The sequence below is a fragment of the Spea bombifrons genome, chromosome 5, assembly GCF_027358695.1.
Source record: "Spea bombifrons isolate aSpeBom1 chromosome 5, aSpeBom1.2.pri, whole genome shotgun sequence".
Taxonomy (NCBI): Eukaryota; Metazoa; Chordata; class Amphibia; order Anura; family Pelobatidae; genus Spea; species Spea bombifrons.
The window spans coordinates 15159064-15180922 of NC_071091.1; the positions used below are offsets into that span (position 1 = coordinate 15159064).

Sequence of the window (21859 nt, forward strand, 5' to 3'; positions counted from 1 at the left end):
ATTGCTCTAGGCACCATATTTTACATTAAGTGCATATGGAACCTCTCAGCACAGCTGGTATTATATTTTCACTCATCTGTTAAAAGTAAATCACTACTCAACAAATATTTTCTTGCTTACTTTTTCCCATCTAAATTGGACAAAATAGTTGCATAGTGCTTTTTTTTCGCATTTCAGTGTCCAAATGCTTTTAAGCCTATCATAGTCTTCCATCCATTAAAAGCTTTTTGAAATTATCATCGCGGCACGCCACCGTATACTAACCAGGCCTACAATGTGTTTTATTTGTAGCTTTACAACAAGTTGAAATGTGACGATTCTGAACTATTGGGACACATCGAGCAAATACTGAGTGAGCTGGGTGGAGAAGGAGAGATTGAAGATTCCGATACGGAGCAGCCGCGACTCGATGGCATTGAAGATGATTTTGTACCATGTAGTGATGACGATGAAGAAGCCATGGAATCCTGAATTGTATATATATAATATATATATATAATCATTTTTATAATAATGTACACATAAACATGGAAGGGATTTAGATATTATCAATATAATATTTGATAATAAAGGTAATTTAAATCAATTGGATCTTCGTAATAAACCAAGCTTTGAAAGAACATGTTTTTGATTTTCATTTTCTTCTGAAAAGTTAAAATAATGCCTTTTGTATCTTTCTTTTTGATCTCCTTCAAGAAATTGCTCATATATTCTTAAGATAAAAATATTATGGATAAACATCTTTGATTAAAGAGACATAAGCACAATGAAAATGTGTTCCTATGTGCAAGGACTACTGGTGAATAAAAATGTACACAGTTTATTGTTACGATTACTGATATAATGTAAGACTGACACTGCCAATATTTTATTTATATAACCAGAATATAATATATATAATCAGAGCTGTACAATAGGTATATTTATTTGCGGAAAACACATTTTTATAAACGTGTATACATCAAACACATTTTTGTCTGCTACAACACTTCAATGACATCACCATAGAAATGTGTAAGGCTTATAGAATTGTGGTTAATTAGAGAGGTATTATAATATGGTAAGCCATAACCCAACGTGAATCCTCTGAGCACCCACTCATTTACCGGTACTAGTGCCTGTACCTGGACACCAATGTCCAAGGCTTGTGGAAGTCATTTTGCTTATGTGGCCATTTAGTCAAATGTCCTTCACAAAGAATGGTGCTGCCTACCCATGTCAGGAAGGTACATGGTACAATGAGATGAACAAGCTAACCTTGGTGTATTGATGATGCAATAACTTTTTTTGCTTTCTCTGATCCGTTAAGGTTTTTCCCCCTGCAGGTAAAGATCAGTCACCCTTTCATAATGTATAGGTAAGGCAGGGGTAAGTTGAGGATATTCATTTTCCTATTAAGTGAATAAGCCCCAAAGAAATATTGAAGAAGCCTCAGTAGAGTGTGTCTCTACGTCACAACAAATATACTAAATTTTTGGGAGAGTCAAATGATTGTGGCGGAGTAATTGAGATAATGTGCTTGTTTTCCATCTTGCAGAACGGGATACGGTAGGATTTAGCAGTCATGACATTGGTTCATCCTACGACTTTGTGGTAAATATAAAAGCACATTTTGTTGTGGACAGAGGTGGAGGTCACCGTAATTCTGCTATCGTAGCTTTATTTCTGCAAAAAGAGAAAAGGAGAAAACAGAATTTCCAGGCAGTTTCTTTTGACCCGAAAGGTTACCTAGTAATTCCCGAAGACCTAAGGGATCTCAAAAATGATATTGCTGAGCATGTACAAGAAACTTCATAGATGAGAGTGCATCAGCAAATATTTTACAAGCCACAACACAACCAGTTTTTTTAAGGCAAAAAATAAAATAAAATAAATAAATGCACACCACAAAGGTTGAAAGCCTCGAGCAACAGTTCCAAGATATATATACTTTCATAAAGCCACAATGAAGGATAGAAAAACAGAAAACCCATGCTGAGAGCTGTGCAACACTTTTATTTACTTCACAATGTTAGAAAAACAGCTAAATCACACAATGTCCTAGAGGAGAACTGTCATCTACACATAAAGTATGCATTGAGTACAGAATAAAAATGGATTTATGCTTCAAATTTGCAAATGTATAGATCAATTGGCAACATTGTTGACACCTTTCTTATTTCTTCCATCAAACAGTCATTAGAAGTGCTGATTTTCAGCAGGGTTAAACCAGGTTGATGATCCCGTTCCTATTAGCCGTACATGCCAAGTGTCCCAAAGGCAAAATCTTTTTTTCTAGTTGCCAGACAACGTAGTGCCTCTGCTTCTACAAAATGCTTGTTTTACAGTTCGGGGGGGGGGGGGGTAGCCTTAGGTATCAGGGCAGGACTGGGGATTTAAATGGGACCTGGTACTTTTAGCCCAAAGGTCCATAAATGCTGAATGTGTTGTCACCTGCTTGATAGCACTTGTGTAGTGTATGCGTATCTAGAACACAGCCTCATCTACTGCGGTAACAGTAAGTGATCCTAGCAATCTGGCACTGGCCACCGGGGCATTTGCCCGGTTTGTCAGACGATCGGTCCATTCCTGATCAGTATCGTGGATGTAGTGTGATGTAGCTACAACATTTCAGCTCAGTGAACTGGGGCAGAATGTTGGTTCTTTCCATAAGCAGTTATCTGACCATAGCATGCATATGATGCACCTTGTTTCGTCACGCAACAGGCAGGGAACAGGGGCACCCAAAATACTACTTCAATGCTATAAGCACAGTCTATATATAATTTTTTCCCCCCGCTTTTTTGTTAGTTGCACCAATTTAACTTTTAAAGAGGTGCACTTAAATTATCTAACCTTGAGCGGAATACGATCGACATTACAATCTTTACAGTGTCTCTGGTTCCTCTTGGCTGTACGTGAAATTTAAACTCATAATGAGATATTTCTTTTCCTTGGCATCAACAACACATTTTTCAGTGATGTTATAGTGACTGCTGTGGAAATCATATAAATAAACAATATCACGTTGCTGTCACTTGTAAGACAGATAATTGACGTATTATACTTTTACTTCACGCGGAGCAGATAATGATCTTGGATGCGTATATATAGCAATGCAGCCCATTTGAGGCACTTATATATTCCATTTCACCCTTGCGCTCCTACAGATACGTTATGATTGCTCTTGTAGTAACATATTAGAATTATGATTTTCTATTACTGGCAAATCAAACTCTGTAAAAATCACAGATGTTTCCTTTTATAGCTGTCACATTTTAATACACATCACTCTGGCTCCTGAAGTGAAAAATAATTATGCCAATTGTAATTTTCTGTCATGTGTTTCCCATCCACTGTACATGAAGAGTTAAACCACAAGCGTTCAATAAGCTCTTTTGAGTTTTTTTGGTGTATGATGTGAGCAGCAGCATATTTGAATTTCCCCGAGCCACCCATAATACTGACCTTAATGCTGGGTGCGATATATGATGTCATATCTCTAAACGCCCCCTCTTTTAAGCATAGACCATGCTATGGAAGCTGTCCTAGGTCGACACAGACCTCCATAGTGTATATTGGCAGGTTGGGAAGATCAAGATCCCCTCGTAACCTGGCCCATTGAGTAGCTGCACACTGGGGTGCCTGATCCTCCAATATGGTGATCCTCTCATGATTTTGCCCCTGGACCTGCCACCCTAAATTTGGTCTGTCTAGGCCAGAATACATTACCGGATGTGAGCTTAATCACGTATGAGGACAGTGCTACATAGTTTAAAGAGTACAACACTTTAAAATGAATGTCAATGAGTGATTTCAAGAGGTAGAGGTTATATATACACTACCATTCAAAAGTGTGGAACACAAGGACATTTCTAGCTGTAACGTAATTGCGAAAGGGTTTTCTAACCGTCAATTAGCCTTTTATCTTAAGCTTAGGTAAGCGAACACAACGTGCCATTGGAACACAGGAGTGATAAAGGGTCTATGTACTCATTCACAACGTCTGTGCTGTATTTCTGACCCATTTCATGTTATTGTAATGGCCAGAATTTGCTGTTTTCAAAAACAAGGACATTTCTTAGCACAGTCGTTGGCGTTAAGATCAGGATGCTATTAATGTTAGCATGAAACCCCTTCCCACACGCCTGGGTTGAGTCCCAATGATAGTTTGGCCACTAAGAACCACGCCATCGGATGGAGATAGAGGCACATCCATAAAGCTAGTAAATGGTTCAGACAGGAGATGAGCCGTAATGTCTGTAACATGCCAGGAGTCATTAAACAGAAAAATATGCACAGGAAATTAAGCACCATGGGCGAACCAATTGTTTTAGCAACTAAAATAACTAGGTTTAAATAGCACATTGAAGGTGGCCTACATCCACACCCAAGCACACCATGCACTGCGGTGTACACACATTACTCCGTAAAGTGCAAGCAGTTCCCAATATATTATGATGCTAAAAATTAAAGAATTGCAAGTACTGGGATATTATTTCAATATTATATATAGAAGCCTATTTATTCAATGTATTTGTCATTCCAGCTTCATTCTCAGGTTGATAAATTTCATTCCAAAAAAAAAAAAAAGACAACTTTCAGTTTCGGCTATTACTTACGTGACCAAAACTTCATATTGCAGATCCCATGGGAAGAAGACTGACAGGTTACATTGTAAGTTTGTATTAGCATTAGGAGCAATGCCATATTTTTTTCTCTAAACATAATATATAATTAAAATTGGCAGAGGTTTAATCAATAACTAAGTTTAGTATCCACTAAACTATAGAATGAGCACTTGCAAGAACTAATCACCCAGTCGAACACTCTTAATATTGAAAGGCTATGGAGCAACAGACTTTATGAGCATTGCCATAAAGAATCAACTCACTGTAGCGTCTGTGCAACTGACAACACCGGCAGCCTCCAGGTCTGCAGACAGAGGAAGTTTCTAGGACAATAATGAGATAAAGACTGTTTTTGTCAATGCCAGCCTACATTACTGTATACAGCACTGGGTTTGATGCTCATCGAGATAAATATCTGTCGTGGGATTTCCCTTTTAAGATTAAATTTATCATGTAAGGCTTGTCATTGGAAAGTGGTCCCCCATATTTCATGTATTTCAAACGTAGCTAAAACCATAAAGTCTCCAAGCAATCCACATGGCAGAAGGAAATGGATGAGCCCATAGAAATGTTCCTGGTGTTCCTAAGGGACGCTTTGCAAAACGGCTCCCTGATTATAAGCAATCTAATCACTCTAACCTAATGGGAGCTCGGGATTGCATGTGTTGTATTTACTGTCAGTGGGAATATATGTATACCTGTGGTTATGCATGAGTCTTAGACATTTTTTTTCTTCAATGCATTCAAAGAAGGAGGATATTAAGCCTTCACAATGAACTAAATATGTTCAGAGATGAAAAGTACTCCAGAGAAACCGACGCTAGTAATTGTTACAATAAAACTAAGAATAGCCATTAGCCAACTGATTAGTTCCTGTATTGCTTTTCTGTCTCTCTGCTTCTCATGGGTAGGTTTTATATCACAGATATTACTAAGATAATCATGGGAATTACCCATTACTCTAACACAGTGTGTGTCCGATCAAGTCTATCCACTGTCTGGAACCATACAGAAAATCATTCAAGGAAGATGTCTGCTTTGTTTGAAGTTTGTAAATGAATTTCTTCTTCAGGAGTTTAAAAGTGATTCTTTCCAAGTGCATTAAAGTGTCCCCCCCCCCCAAAAAAAAAAAAGCTTGTCGTTAGAGAGTCAATGAGTTACCTTCACCATGGCAATAAAAACAATAAAAAAAGATATTTTACTTGTATCCTAATGTGTTATTTGGACACCTTCTCCTCACATTCCTGTAGTCTCCTGTTATGCTTGGAGTTCTATGTAACAATTTAATGCAAAATTATATTACGGTACTAGTTGCCCCTCTCGTGGTCTCCTTATTTCAATGAATGGACCCGTGGAATCAGAAGAGAACTTCCAAGGGGAGATGCAACTTAAAAATGAATGTTTGATCGTCTTGTGTTTTAAATTGGCGATCTGTGACATTTGGGAATCCAAATCCGTGTTTGAATCAGGCTGAAGGTGATACGTTAGATAGGAGCCGGGGCAAATATGGACCCGTCACTTACACAGCTTAAAGCATAATTAAATATACATAAATCAATCGTATGTATGAAGACTACCTTAGGGAGGTAATATAACCAGCTTAGATAAAGTTTGTGTGTATTTTATCTGAACAGATTCAAATCAGCAAAGCAGAGAACTGTGAAAAACAGCCTTAGTTGCTATAATAACAGATTGTGAAATGGAAATAAGGATTTAAACTGGGTCCCTTCTGTGACTCACCCAGAAGATGCTGTCAGGCAGCCTCTGATTAGAAAGCACACACATACTAACCGAAATGTTTCTCTGTTGGCGATGATATCCGGTTCTTGGAAATATCTATAAAAAAAAACAACAAAATAGCACAACATTTGATTAAAACTTAAATATCACAATAATTTTAACTATATTGTGTGAAAGAGCAATTAACGTATATGTAAGATATTCACTAACACATCCTTCTTAAAGGGGACACAAGCCAAGGTTCAGTGTTTGTCTTATTGCCACAAAATTCAAGTATCTGCATGGGGTGCCTGGACCAGGAGACATTAGCAGTCGCCACAAACAATACCCCTAGTGTGACAAAGAAAGGGGTGCAACAGAAGCCTCCACAATGCATGAAGGGTATGAGTAGTAGATTTATGCCCACATTCACATTCTAAATGTATATAAATGGCATAGCGCATTTGCGTCAAGTATGGAAACGGGATTCTTGGCTTGATCTTACACCCTTACAGACCCCGTAAGTTCCATGGAAAGTTAATTAAACTGCTTTGGTGAGTCACTGACTTTGAATATAACGTCATTTTACTTAATGGGTTACTCGTTCTCATCCTTTCCTGCTCTTTCCAGTTACAAGATTGTGGCAGCAACATGAGATTTCTGAGGGAAAAACAATTCTTCTGGCTTGTCTGGTGTCTGTAGATGAGTGTTTAATAATGCTTCTACTACCCCCTTAATTTTAAGTGGAAGGGTTTTCCATCACACCATAACTTTGGTTATAGGAATCCCTTTTAAAACTGGTCATCTATCCACCTGCTTGGAAGTAAACACAGCCCTGACTTAACATATTGTCTTTTCTTGATCTATGCATTTGTATGATGGTTCTCAATACTCTGTATTCCCAACGTAAGCCTTGTTTAAACGACTTGCTCCACTTAACATGACGTTTCCCTTATAACCAGCACACCTTTGGCCACAGAAATACTTTCATGAGATTTGAGAGTTGGACTTCTGGCTTTATGAGAATTAAAGAAATGCAACATGTGATTCTATATCTAGCACTTAAAGAGTTCCCGATAATAATACAATTGTATGGCCCTATTTTACTCCGATGACTGTTTTGGCTACTGATAATATGAAGTAACAGGCATAACTTTTTGACAGCATTTTATGATGTGAGGTGTCACCATGCATGCATCGGACTGTCATTCCTTTCCCTTTGTGGTGTGTTATATCCGAGGTGACATAAACCTAGTGGCTAAAAGATTTAGGTCATATTTGAATAACAATTCCTTATGATTTGGCAGATGCAAGTTGACAGTGTGAGAAAGTTTGACATTCATCATAGAGGTTTCTGAGGTTTTGATATGCATACCAGGCATATTGCCCATATGGCTAATAAGATCTTATTATCTGATATAAAACGCATTATTCTTAACAGGCCAACAGCTGCCTGCGCGCAGACTGCCCATATAATAACGATCCTTTATGAAATAATACAGGAGTATTTTCCTTAAGCTATGGTCCAAATAATGGATATCTCTGTAGACAACAAGTATTGTAGTTTTTTTTTTTTTTTTTTTTTTTTTACCATTGTGGCATTTTTAACAGTTTCTGTATATGATATGAATTCGTCTTGTACACCAGAGCTCAAGTAAATGTGTGTTAGTAAGTATTCGTTTATCTCTATATTAAAACTAGAATTAAAAGGGATTTGCCCACTAAAGAGTATTCACAGAATGGATTAAACATGATCTGTACATTGTGTTTGAAAAAATGCAAGCAAACATGGATCAAATGAATGTTAAATCATTTCATTCATTTTATTTCCTTTGATGTCTTAAATGCAAGTAAACCAATTTAAATAGTAATTAATAGGGCGCCATAAATAAAGTTCAAGTCCAACAAATTATATAGTGTTCGCTTTCCTCCTGAGTTATGCACTCATTCCATCATTGGTCACTATGGACTTCGACGATTGAAAAATTGATTTCTGTGAAGAAATGAGCTGAGCTCATAACATAATGGGGGTTAAAAGGCATATCAGCCTAGAGTGGCATATCGGCAGGTATAAGGCATATCTGGGGGGGCAGAGTGGCATATAAGTGGGTATAAGGCATATCTGGGGGGTAGAGAAGCAAGCCTTGGGGCAGATGTGCATAACCGTTGGCAAATAAAGGAAATAAAAACAAAAAAATATTTTTTCTCAATCATAGGTTTTATTAAATATGAAAATTAGTTTACATGTGAATTCATATTTACTAGTAAAAAAAATTTCCTATAGGGTAATAGTCTTATATTCAGGTTTTTAATTTTTTTCGTAAATTAATATTCAAATTTTGGGGGGTCGTCTTATAATCAGGGTCGTCTTATAATCAAGCAAATACGGTATATATATATATATATATATATATATATATATTAAAATCAGCTGTTTCCAGCAACAATAGTCACTTGCATTGTACTGTATTTCTGATCCATTTCATGTTATTTTAATGGACAAAAGTAGCTTTTCTTAGATTAGTAGTGACCCTTAACTTTTGTAGTGTAAATGCGTAGTAGGCATCATAACATAACTCAACGTTTCAGGTGTTCAAATTGAGACACCTGTATTACCCCCAATCTAAGTAAGTGGCGGAGAGAATTAAGGCCAGCAGCAGAAGTTGTGGAGCAAGAGAAATGACCACCTGTCCACCTTATTCAAAGAGCCACTTTGTGGTGCTTGGCTGTAGAGAGTAGCAAGGTAACCATGTGGGAGCTGCAATGGAGATCAGTGCTGTAATAACATTGATTTTAGAGTTCCCTACAATGGTCAGGGTAAATCAGAGGCTCTCCCCGACTGGGCCATGATCCTTACTGCATGGAAAAGCAGTGAGGTAGCTACTTCAAACAGCTCCTAAAATCTGGACTACCCTGAGAAGACTGGGCCTGTAGTGAGTAATGGCATAGCAGCTCGCGGGATGCTCCATCACTTTTACCACTATGCATGAGAATTGCCCTTTATACAAACCCCCCACAGAGGAATTTGAGGGGTGGATAGTGGAACGCTCAGTGGTGTTGCATTCATTTTTCTTTCTTATTGGTTCACTTTAACAGAGCGAGTGAAAACTGAATTATTTGTTTGCTACGTTCCCCTCACCCTCTCTTATTTATCTTTAACTCAGCGCTAGCTTTCTTGAGCTCTGTAAATTTATTACACTACACAAACGATTTTATGTGATGTATTTGGGCAGCTCTAAACACATACTATATTGCCAGTTTACGGCATACAACAAAGTCATTCACTCTTATGTTGTGCGCTACGCTTGGTAGGATGTAGGTCATGTCAAAACCGCCTTGCTTTTGTTCACTATTTTTATTATTTGCGCTTGTCATTTTTGTTTTATCATGATAATAACGGCCGAAGCTTTTTATGTTTTCGCTCAGTTATATACTTTTGCACAATTTCTCATAAGAAAAAAAACCAACATAGTTGCTCCAAAAAATGTGAGGACCCCAATGTGACTAACCCTGTATATACGCCATGTATCATTTATACCAAGGCTGTCCACCAGTGAATATCTAGAACAAAAGCGAGTTTTATAACCAAAGTGTATTTTTTATGTTATCATCCTAAAGTCTCCAGCAAAATAGTATTAAAATCCATGGCCCATGTGACAGCACATGGGGTCTAGTCACTAAAGGGAGGGTTGTTTCACTATGTATTATGCATTATTTAACCTCAGTGATCTAACAGCAGAAGATCTAACCTCTTTTTCTGGGCTGGGCAGTAAGATGTCTTCAGTTTCTTCTTCACATATTGGATTATACATTGTACAGGGTCAGAGTAGTCCCTTCTGCTGGAGAAACCTGTCTGTGCCAGCCCTTCACAATGAATAGTAAACTCTCCCTTTAATGATTAAACCCTGTGATGTCATGACTTAGGGAATATGTAAGAGGTCAGTAAGAACTGTGGCTGTGATTATGAGCTGTAAGCATTTTGTTGTGTTTTTAGGCCTCTTACATATTGGGAATGAGGTTTGGGAAGCAGTTGGGGAGTTGAGCATAAGACCTTGATTGTTATGTCATGGCTCCTCATTTTCAGGAAAATAACAGACCCTCATTTTGTCAATCAATTGATCCACCTAAACCTTGATTGGTGAACAGTGTTAGAAAGTACAAGGTATGCAATTCAACTCCATGAGTAATTCCCACATAACAGTCGTGAATTCTAGATTACAATCACTACTATAAGAAGAAGATGCAGCAGTGAATTATCCAGGGGGCAGCTTCTACTAAGAGATTCAATGGGGCACGCGGATTATCAGCGCAATTTAGATGGGTCTACATTATGGCCAAAAAGGGGCTAAAATCCACATTACATAGTCACTTCCATATGAATGGCTTCAAAACCTTATTCATATTTAACACATTAATGTAATTATGTTGTTAGTTTAAATCGTTAGTTTAAAACAACGTTACAAGCAATGTTCCATCTAATTTTTCTTAGTTGGTGTGCGCAGAAAATGTCTCTTGTGCAAAAATTTTCACAGAGCAGAAATTTTGTGCGCACAATATCCGCACCGCATAAAGTTTCAATAAAAAATTTTTTTTTCCTTTTTTTGGGAAAAACTGTTGTGCGCACAATTTTTGGAAGTGTGCGCTCTCTAAAAAAGCTATGTGCGCGCGTACAAGCGCACAGCTTAGAGGGAACACTGCTTACAAGGTATACAGGTGTGGAGTCTATGCATAGTGTTGGTGATTATTAAATGTGGACCTGTACTGTGTGAAGCTTAACCGGTTACATTTGTAATACCCTTTTGTCCTAGACATTGCACAATGGATTTCTCTATCTTGAGGTTGTGCCTACCAGAAAGCACATTGTTAACCACATTGATTTGCATTGTCCTAGTTGCGGCAGTGAATAGATCTCAGCAGACAGCGTAGGAATGGGGAAAGCAATATATGATGATCCACAGAGAGCCTGAGAAACTATACTGAGGATTATTAGCTAGAATCAGCTGGTTGATCAGTGGCTGCAGCCAGTAGTAATAATGGCTTATTTGTCAGATAAATTCTCCTGCTCAGACACTAATGGTAGCTGCAAGTGACAAAAAAAAATAGAAATTGTACGCTTATTTAACACTATTTTAAATAATGCCAAGAGTAAATAAAGAGATGTGCTTTATATATTGCCAAAACCAACTTAAAAGCATTTGGAACCTGTTATGGATTGGTAGCAGTACGAAGGAGAAGAGAAAGAGAAATAAACAATCTACGATAACTGATTTTTGTTAATGCCTATACTCCAATATTTGACATTTTATGTAATAAGAATCAAAGCGTCAAACTGCAACACTATATACAGAATAATATCTTAGTTTTCAATTGTAATTCATTAAATTTGAACACATATCTTTACATTTAATTTAATGAAGGATCTCCGTACGTGAGTCTATGACACCCTTTTATTAGTACAGAGGTTTCAGGTAATAGAGACGGTGATCCTACATACTGTAAAGGCAGGGCTGACCCAAGAGCTCTTGGTTCTTAAAATCACCTTGAATTTTATTTTACTGTTCAAATGCTCTGCAACGTTAAAAAGCATTTTTAATTTATTGTATTTAATGCTTTTGTTTACTTCATTTTGTGCTTTAATGTCTTGGAAGACACAGATGCATGCTGCAATTTGAGGCTGCCTCTTATAAATCCCAGAGTGGAAAGATAAAGATGGATTGCTGTAATGACCCAAACATATGGCTGTAAGATCACTTTTTGCTTATGAGAAAATTTCCAGTTGCTGTCTCAAAGCAAATACAACAAAATAGAACGACTGAACAAAAGGAAGGGGAAGGAAAGCTGATCTCTGGATGATTAGCACATCATTCTTTTGGAAAGTTTTATTCCACTTAATTTCCTGTTCATCTTCACTTTTTTTTTTACACTTTTAGTTATTTTTTTGTGTAACTATATTCTAAGAAATGGTAGAAGAAGTCAGAGAAGTTGACAAAATTGAAAACATATGTTAGTGCAGGCAAGGTAGCAAGTATTTGGAGATAAAGTTTGTATGAGGCCTACAAATGTAAATACATATCACAATGCCTCAATGATAATAGCAATTGGATGTACAGGCTGACCTGGGGGACATGGGATCATATAATTGCCCCAGGGCTGGTCATATTTCAGGTAGGGGGGCCAGCCTAATGCAGCCTGTTGTAGGAGGTGCTCAGTACTGTAAGATTGGGTTTGTGTTGTTTTGTGGGGGGTTATGGGAGGGGGAGGATGGTTGGTGCCAACTTTGGAGAGCCTGAGGGCCACTTGCCCCCTTGGACCACTAGGTTCTGATCCTTTCTTGCTTGGAGACCTTGAATTAGCAATTTGCCAAGGAGGACATAGATATAAAACTATTCCATAAAGAACAACGTTTTCAATTTAAAAACCTTCAAGTTATTTCACCTCTTATGCTGTGTTTGTGACTACAATTTAGCCAGAATAATCCATCAATCATTGTTTAAATTCAAATCTGCACCAATAAACAATCGCAAAGAGGGCTTCAGTTCACCTCAACCAGTCCGTTGCCTTAGATTCAGGTTAGCTTTATGTCTCCATGCATGTTTAAATCCCTTCACTGTATTACCCTCTACCACTTGTTGGGAGGCTGTTCCACGTGTCTACCACCCTCTCAAATTTACCTCCTGCACTTTGTTAAATCCCTAATCTAAGAAAATACCACCTGAATTTGCGATCTCTCTGAGTAGAGCCATTTTGTCCAGTAGTGCTACCCAGTCAAGATCCAGCAACTCAGGTTATTGTCAAGGAAGGAAAGACCAGAGATCCCTGGACTTCATATCTTCTCGAGTCTGTATGCTTCTGTTGCTCATAGTTTGAAAAAAGAATCAGGAGAGGGGGTACATTTGAGAAGCAATGCTGTATCTTCACCATTAACATTTTCTTTGTGTCTTTTCATTTATTCTGTGTAGGTTTTATATGATTTACGGTGATAGCCTAACAGAAATATAACAAGCAATTACCAGCTTCAGTGCATGTTACTAAGTATATCATGCTATAGGAAGCTCAGACAATTTTAATGACTTGAGACTTTATGCATTAAAACTGCTCAACTGAAAATGAAAGGTCTTTCCTTTACCGAGGTATTTTCTTTAAATTAGAAATCCGTTTAAATATGTAATTATAGCCTTAATTACTATTTCCCCACCAACAGAATCTTTTTTTTCTCTACATTTTCTGAGAAAGATGGCAACAATATTATTTCATCATGGATCTCATGCTGGGACAAAGTCTAGTTCAATTTAAAAATACACACTTAATTAACAAAAAAACACATTAACAGAGGTGGCCAGGTGGCTATTAATCACCCAAGCAGTGGAAGTACGTAAAGCATCAGGTCTAGGGGTCTTGGTCATGAATAGTTTGCACTTCGGTATCTGGTGGAGGAACCTGCAGACTTAAAAAGGGTCTTTGGAGGCTCTGATGCCAAGCAGGGCTTCAGTGATGATCAGCAACCCAGAGGAATTGCAGTATAGTAAGAAACTGGATATTGCTGAAGAAATGAGTGGAAAATGTCAAGTTTACCCTGAGCTGTGGTTCTCAGACTGCCTGGTGCTAATGACAGCATCGCGCAGGTTCACTATCCTCACTGAAATTGTTGTTGCTCACATGTTGCTGACCCCTGGTCGGTCTAAATTGGAGCCTGTACTTAGTCCATGGTAATGTCCAGCCACATTAAGCCTGCCTCAGGAGTCCTGGATTGTGGAGTGTACCACAGCAATCTGTTACCCCTCCCAAGGGGTATTTTTTTTCCACACGGGGGGGGTTGCTTTTCACTTTTAGTAAGTTATACAGAAGTGAAGTTTACGCCCACCCTCCCTTGTTTATTGTGTTCTGGGTATGGCAGGGGGTCCCTCGGGGTCTGGCATCAGTGCAGGGTAGTGGCCATTCCCCGCTACTGCTCCCTGTCTACACTCTGGTACATTCAAACATTTAAGAGAAATAATGTAGACCCTAGCAATGAGAGGACACGTTTTCTATTGCTGTGAATGAAAACTCCAGTGTCCAATGCAGTGTCCACCAACAAAAAAGCTACATTGTGGTAATCATAGACTGATACTGTTAGTGAATATGTTATTCTGGAAAGGCTTTTTTGTAATCATAATGTTAGATACGATCCAGAAGCATTGGTTTAAGCAGCCAGAATATAAAAACTAAATAATTTTTTTATTGTAGTACCGCGAGCCAAAAGTGTTTTTAACCACCATTGTAAGCTATACATTTATTATAGAAGGGGATCATATGTAAAATACAAGCTTATTTACATCACATTCCACTACAGAAATCGAAAGTAACGCCAAGTGTTTGGTGAAGTGAGCTGTGTCGGGGAACAAGCTCTAATTTCCAACCTATAAACGATAGCCATTCAGTTTAAACACTACGTTATCTTCATAATAATTGTTCTTTCTGCAACGAAATGAGTCTAATGAGCCCTAATTGAAGAAAAAATAAAAACATGGAAAAGCCAAATACTGCTATACATCTATTTAGCACTCAAGGGTAACTAAAATCAATTAAATAATAAAGCTTTTTGCACGTGCAGAAACACAATCTTTTCAAATTATCAGCTTTAAACCTTGACTAAAATTATGCACTAATTTGGTTGGTAATTGGTAGATGCCACTCTGTTCTCTTAGAATATTTGACTTAATGCAATAAGCTGAATTCCCAGGTAGGTAAGAATGTAATGAATCCATAAATGCTAAGGTTGGAAATGCTTCTGAGTACCTGAAAGTCTTTTATTCTTTTATAATATTAAAAACACTATTGGTATGATCCAAAACCCACTGTCTATACTCACCTTGCTTGCAATGTTATCTGTGCAGCACCAGTGACATAGGTGGCACTATACCATAAAGCAGCTGCTTTTAGCACTTTCGTACCTAATGGTCCCATAAGAGAACAGAAGTGAGAAGCCTATGCAAATATGACACATTGCTCATGTTACATAATTTACATCATAGCCCCCAGCTTACCAGGCAAAGAAAATGCAACTGGGCTCTACCCTTTTGGCCTGATGGCTTGTTCAACTGGTTCTTATGGTATTGTGCTGTCAGGGTGCGATTGTGAAGCTTGTTGCCAGAGAGGAGCACATCTGGAGCAATCCACAGTAGACTAGATAGGCAGGAGTTGCCCTCAAAGTGAACCAGCAGTGTTTCTGGCTAATGGTTTCACTGTAAGAAGGGCACCAATGAGGCAAACAGTTTGCTTCCTTGCCTGTGAATGGCAATTTTGTCTTAAACATGTGTTACTTTATTCAGTAATTAAAATCACCCTGTGTTTTGAAGGACAGAACCTTTGAGCACCCTTAGTTAACTTTAAATTTGCTTTGCGAGATGTTCACATTCATTATTTTGGGGAATTTCCTCATTGAATTGTATCAGAATCTCAGATTTGATATAGCCCCAATTTTGGCATAGCTCGGGCCATTCAGTACTGCTGGGATTTATGGTAATGGCTCACAATTTCAAATGCTGGCTTGAATGCAATATAATCAATGCTCTATCTCTAAAGAACCACCTTTATTTATTACAATGAAGATTGAGACTCCAGCTGGAGGAAGAGAACTGATGTGATCTTTATTGATGTTTTCTTGCAAATATTCACACAAAGCATTTAATTCATGATCTGAAAATAATAGATGATCCCAAAAGGAATAGTAATTACATTTGCAAGGTCAATGGGACACTTAAAACAATAAAAGCCTCAGGGAATGGATCAGCAGACTGGGCATCAGACAGTGTTTAAAAAAGAGAAAACCGTGGGGACTTTCTTCTTTACAGATAGGGTAGAATGTAAACTCTTGCTATTCTGGTTTTCTTTTTTCTAAAAAAAAAGTTTGTCAAGGAGAATGTTTTCCAATGTTATTTGGATGTTATGATATTCTAAGAAAAGGTGCCGAGGTGGTAGGTTAACAATAAAACTTAAAGGAAGTTGAAAGATTGCAGGATTCTTAAGATAACATTGAGAGATATGCGATCAAACAAAGCACAATGGGTTATAGCAGATGATACAAAGGTGAATATTTTTGTTTCTAGGCAGTTATTTATATCATAGTGAATATTTTCTACAGTTAAACAGAAGCTACAACCTTGAGGTGATCATTCTGCTTCTTAGATAAAATAGTTTTTTTTTTTTCGAACATGTCTGTAGGCAGAATACCATTGATGCCCTACTCCAACCTTGCCTATAGGCATTCATACTTGGTGGACAAGGACATTTGTGTTTTGTAGAAGGGAGAATTACAAATTCCCAGATCCTGGCTTCAGCCATATTGATAGCGAGGGAGTGTTCAAGTAAAATATGTTTGTTTTATCCAATAACTGTAGAAGCCATCAACTAGTTATCACCTAAAACTGCAGATTACATTGCCTAGGAGTAGCGGCTTTTTTGGCTTAGGCCAACCAGGCCAAGATTAAGAGGGTGGTATATTCAGGGGGAGGTAGGCCCTTTTCTGCAAAACTACGGGCAGATCATCCTATTGTGATCAGACGAACATCCACACACTCACACTAATCCACACATCAAGACACACATGCACAGTATCACTCAGCACTAACAAACATACCCAGACACGCACACCAACACAACTAGATACTCAATACTAACGCACACAGACATCCACACAAACGTTCCAAGATACTGGAACTAACACAACCTTCTTCCCACATATCAGTGCATATCATCTCTCCATCCACCTGTGTTCTATGTGCATTCCACGGCCCTGGTAAGTGCGGCAATAAACTTCCCAGTATCCCATCCACAGCAGCCCAGGAATACCTAGGAAGTAAAGAGCTTAATCCAGGACCCAGAACCTAACTTTGTATTACAGGACAGGACTGTCCACTTCAGACAGGTACACAGACAGGTGACAACCTAGGTGAGACGTCAGGAATTCCAACAAGTAGAACAATATGGACTACATGTCTTCTTGATTAGACTGTTTCTATGTTAAGACCGCTTTTTAAACTTTGCAGATTTTCCTTGGGGGTTGCATTGAAAAATATTGAAAAAGAAAGAAGCAAAACAGATAATTGCATGATTTAAGTTGTTTGTTTTCTTTTATACCTTTACTGTTTATTTAAAAGCAGTAACGTTCTCCTATGTGGATTTCCTGTAAAATATGTAAACATTTTATTCTGTGGTTCCTGGTGTGTGGCTGCGGGCTTAACTGTGTAATTAATGCAATCTGTAGCCATAGCCAGTGCCAGTGTACATTCTGTCTAATGTTTTTCATGTTGATTTTGGGTAGAAAAGTGATAAAAAAAAATACTGTTTTTAAGAACAAATAGCACATTTATAAATAAAATATTGGGAAGGAGAGAAATGTAAAAATATTCATCACAAGAAGAAAGTGAAAATGCCTCACACAAAATATTATATATAGAAAATATTCAATAGAAATGTGATGAAACACATGCTGGGTCCCAAGCGTTATGCGATCATATATTTCCCACTAAATTAAACCTTATCCTACTTGTATACACACCACAGAAAGGTGGCAGAATGATTAGACTTCAATGCAGCGATAACAACTCACTGATATTCTAATATTCAAATTCCATTTTATATTAAACTACAGAAGAGATCTAGAAACCTGCAGAAGTCTGTGCATAGCATATCATATTATCACAAGTAATAGCTCAGGTTATATGTTTTTATGGGGATACATGTCTTATGGGTAGGATCTATGAGTATTATGTTTGCAGCATAGTGAATCCCTTACGAAAAAATTACTGCAGTTTTTCTGAAGTAATACTGCAGTTTTTTGGACATGAAAAAACTGCAATACTGCACATTTACTGCAGTTTTACTGCCTTTGTACTTCACTGTACTGCAGTTTTACTGCAGTTATTTTTGTACGGAAGTACAAATGCAATAAAGCTTTAGTATATTGAAGTACAACTGTAGGTTTGCAATATAAAAAAAAAGTGCAGTAAATGTGCAGTAACACTGCAGTACAGTGAAGTACAAATGCAGTAAAACTGCAGTAAATGTGCAGTAATACTGCACTAAAAGTGCAGTATTGCAGTTTTTTCATGTCCAAAAAACTGCAGTATTACTTCAGAAAAACTGCAGTAATTTTTTGTAAGGGTTAATAGTTCAAAGTTTGTTGATCACCAATAGTTTTAATAAATATACAGTACATCATCAAACATCACGTTCCCTCGTTTTACAACTTACAATGACTTCTGCCAATTGAAAAAAATATAGGGTTGGACTAGTATGTTCTACATTACTGTAGTCCTTCCAAGCTCAATGTAGGTCTTTATGCGCCACTCACCCTAAACTCTAAGCATCTTAGGAAGTAGTATCAGTAACAAAAAAATGGAAATATTAAATTACTTAGAGAACATTTTACCTTCCTCCAAATTACATCTGAAGGAGCTCATGGTAACCTGTAAAATAAGGCAAAACTTGACTTCTGAAATCTCCCTTGGAATTAATGTTCTTTCAGAGTTGCGGGTTATAGATAAACAAACACAATCTATTTTAGTTTAGTTAATTGCATTTATATGATTGTCTGTCTGGGTTAGAAGTCTGCATTATTTTATGATCCACCCCAGAGTGTACAATATATGTGCTTTATGGTTTCATTGCTCCAATAAATCAAGATAATGACCTCATAGACTTAATATAAAATAAAAACCAGCTTTGCAAAAGTTAGACTTTCCCTATGCTACGTTCACTAGCCTGTCTGCAATCTATTATAGCGCATCAAAGAGCGTGACCAAAAGACAATCCTTTATCTGTTTTTATTTGTTAATCAGTAGAAATAGGATTACATCATGACATAACCCAAATGGATTCTAGTCATGCAACAGATAGATTTCAACCCATTTCTTTATCCAACACATTCCCGTTTATGCATGTGTTAATCAGCTGTTCAATCATCTAGACAGTCTTATGCTAATGATACACTTAACATGGTTTAAAGATATCCATTCTGTAAGGCTGGCCTCAATTGATTGTCCGCGGAATGGAATTAAAGGGCCACGAAGGTTGTAATATTGTCTGATGCTAAAGCAGATGTGTCACTTTTCCCAAATCCTACACTTCAAAGAGCTACACAGTAAAAAAAACCTATGTAATGGTGTTTACAGATTAGACACCCACTTTATAAGTACATCATGGAGAAAGGTATCCTTACTTTCTTTTTTTCAGGATCTGCTTGATAATTTTCCCCATTAACATACTGTTAAGTTGTTAATGGAGATCACACAGGTTCAAGTAGGGTAACAAGCTTTAGCAAGAAAAAAGGGGTTGGCAACTGCACCCAGACAGATACCAGAGTTTGGCAATACTTAAACAATGTAGGGAGAGTTTAAATAAGGGTGCAGCCGGCTCCTCCCAGTAATTATAGTTAATTGACTTCTGCGGAAAAGGATTGGCTAGGTATGTCCATCTTTGAATCACCACCAATGGGAATGCTCTTTGGACTGACTGGACACGCCTCCTTGCAGCTGCAGCTCATTCACTCCAGTCTACGTGGGGTCCAGAGTACTCTAGACAGGGGTTGCATGTCAGCAACTTAAGGCTGGGGATGCAGCTTATTCTGCAACCAGGCCGCCAGAATGCTGTGTGTCAGCAACTCAAGGCTCCAGCATACTCCGTGACTGCGAAGCCATACAGGAGAAGCCTTAAGACGCTGCCCGAGGTTGAGGACCCCAAGGGCTTGGCACTAACAACACTTTACATGGTAGCTCCAGAAATCAGAGCTGAATTTTGGGTCTCTAATCCATGGGCCAGAGATTGGCTGACTCTCCATCCGGGTTCCTCCTGCTCCTTTATAAATATAGAGCTCGCCAAATGGCTACTAAATGGATAAATCACAAGCATTGTTTAAATATTTTTTATTCCCATTTCTGTTAAAAGTGACACTGGAGATGCAGGTATATTTTAAAAGGAAGCATACACACAATTTGTCAGCCATCTATGTCACAGCCAAGAATATTATTATATTAAGGTTAGTAAGATGAACTAAAAAGATAACTAAAAAACTTGACTTCAATATCACTCCTCATCCTTTTATATTTTGACATCATGAGTGCAACAGACAGAAGGTCAACATCTAGCCAAAACCATGAACCTTCACTATGAACTTGAAGAACTAGACTGTCTTATGTGCAAACCAACCTCAAATAATGAAAGAAAAATCAGAGAAATCTTATAAAATACAGACTACAATTTGGATCATATTGGTTTGTTGTAGGTTTATCAAAAAGACATTCTGTAAAAAATGCTACCTATAATACAATTGCCATTTTGATTCAGGCAGTGGACAATATAACCTTAGCAGTGTAAAATGTGAACTCTATACATTGCATTCCAAGCATGAGCAGAAGGAACAAAATAGAAGAACACAATTTTGCTTGACCTGAATGCATAGACTACTCTTGCATAGATTGCTGTTATCATTCACATTTCTAAAATAATGGAAATACACGTTTAGATTGTTCTGAAGCAGCTTGGCTTCCAACAGCCAAATTAATTTGTGTAGAAGGACAGTAAGCATTGTCCTTGCTACAAAAAGAGCCTTTTCAGCAGCAAGATCTTGATTAGAATCTCCAAAAAATGTAGTTTGGAGATTGCATTCAATCCACTACAGGAGCAATCAGTAAATGATTCCCCAAGAGAATAGACACCTATCCAAGGGCAAGAGTATGACTAAGCAGTCATTTAGTGTCATAGTGCCATCGTTTGAGTAATTAAGATGAAAACTCATCTAACCCTAATCCATTGTCTCTGCCACACCTTATAATACCTCCTAGCTGATAGTTTTAGTGCCAAGGTGTTATTTCTTTTTAAATAAGTAGTAGGACTTGCCCTGCTGACATATAACGAAACCATAATATAAGCAGATAAACAGCCTAAATCTATTTCAATGCCAGGGTACTCTGTATATAGAAAAGACAGAGGAGACAAGAAAGGGGGAGGGGTGGCCCTGTATGTAAAAGATAACATAAAATCTACCATAACACACGTTAGTAAAATGAACATAGAGTCAGTTTTGGTTATGTTAGAATTTTCTATAATCGTATAGTAACTCGTGTAGATGGGATTTATAGACCCCCTGGACAAGGAGAAGAGTTAGATAATCGACTAATTGAGGTTGTGCCAGGAGTATAGAGATAAACTCGTAAGGAGGCCATCTCAGATTTGGTGTTGGATATTACTGTAGTTGAAAGTTTGGAATCTAGTGATCATCATACCTGGGAATTTCTCGGCTCCGGCTACTGCCCTTCCCACGCGGGATGCGGCCAGGACCGCACACTGACGTCAGCGGCCGGTCCCGCTGACGTTGGGTTATCCGGAGTATAAAAACCCAAGGGTAGAGTATAGAATATTTGATACAGTCCTAACCTCAACATCTTAGAAAAACTTAAGGGGTAGTAGGAGGATTTAAAGGTAGGCAGACAATGCAATAGAGCAGCAGGTAATGCTAGCAGAATGCTTGGTTGTATAGCGAGGGGTATTAGCAG

At 37.9% G+C, this 21859-nt stretch overlaps 1 protein-coding gene across 1 annotated transcript in view; it reads left to right on the top strand.

Moving 5' to 3' along the window:
- Positions 1–471, top strand: part of LOC128497074 (uncharacterized) — a 164261-nt gene extending 163790 nt beyond the window's left edge. Inside the window, exon 11 of the mRNA XM_053466952.1 lies at positions 292–471. Coding sequence (XP_053322927.1) covers positions 292–471 — 180 coding nt within the window. The remainder of the gene's footprint in view (positions 1–291) is intronic.
- Positions 472–21859: the final 21388 nt, after the last annotated feature.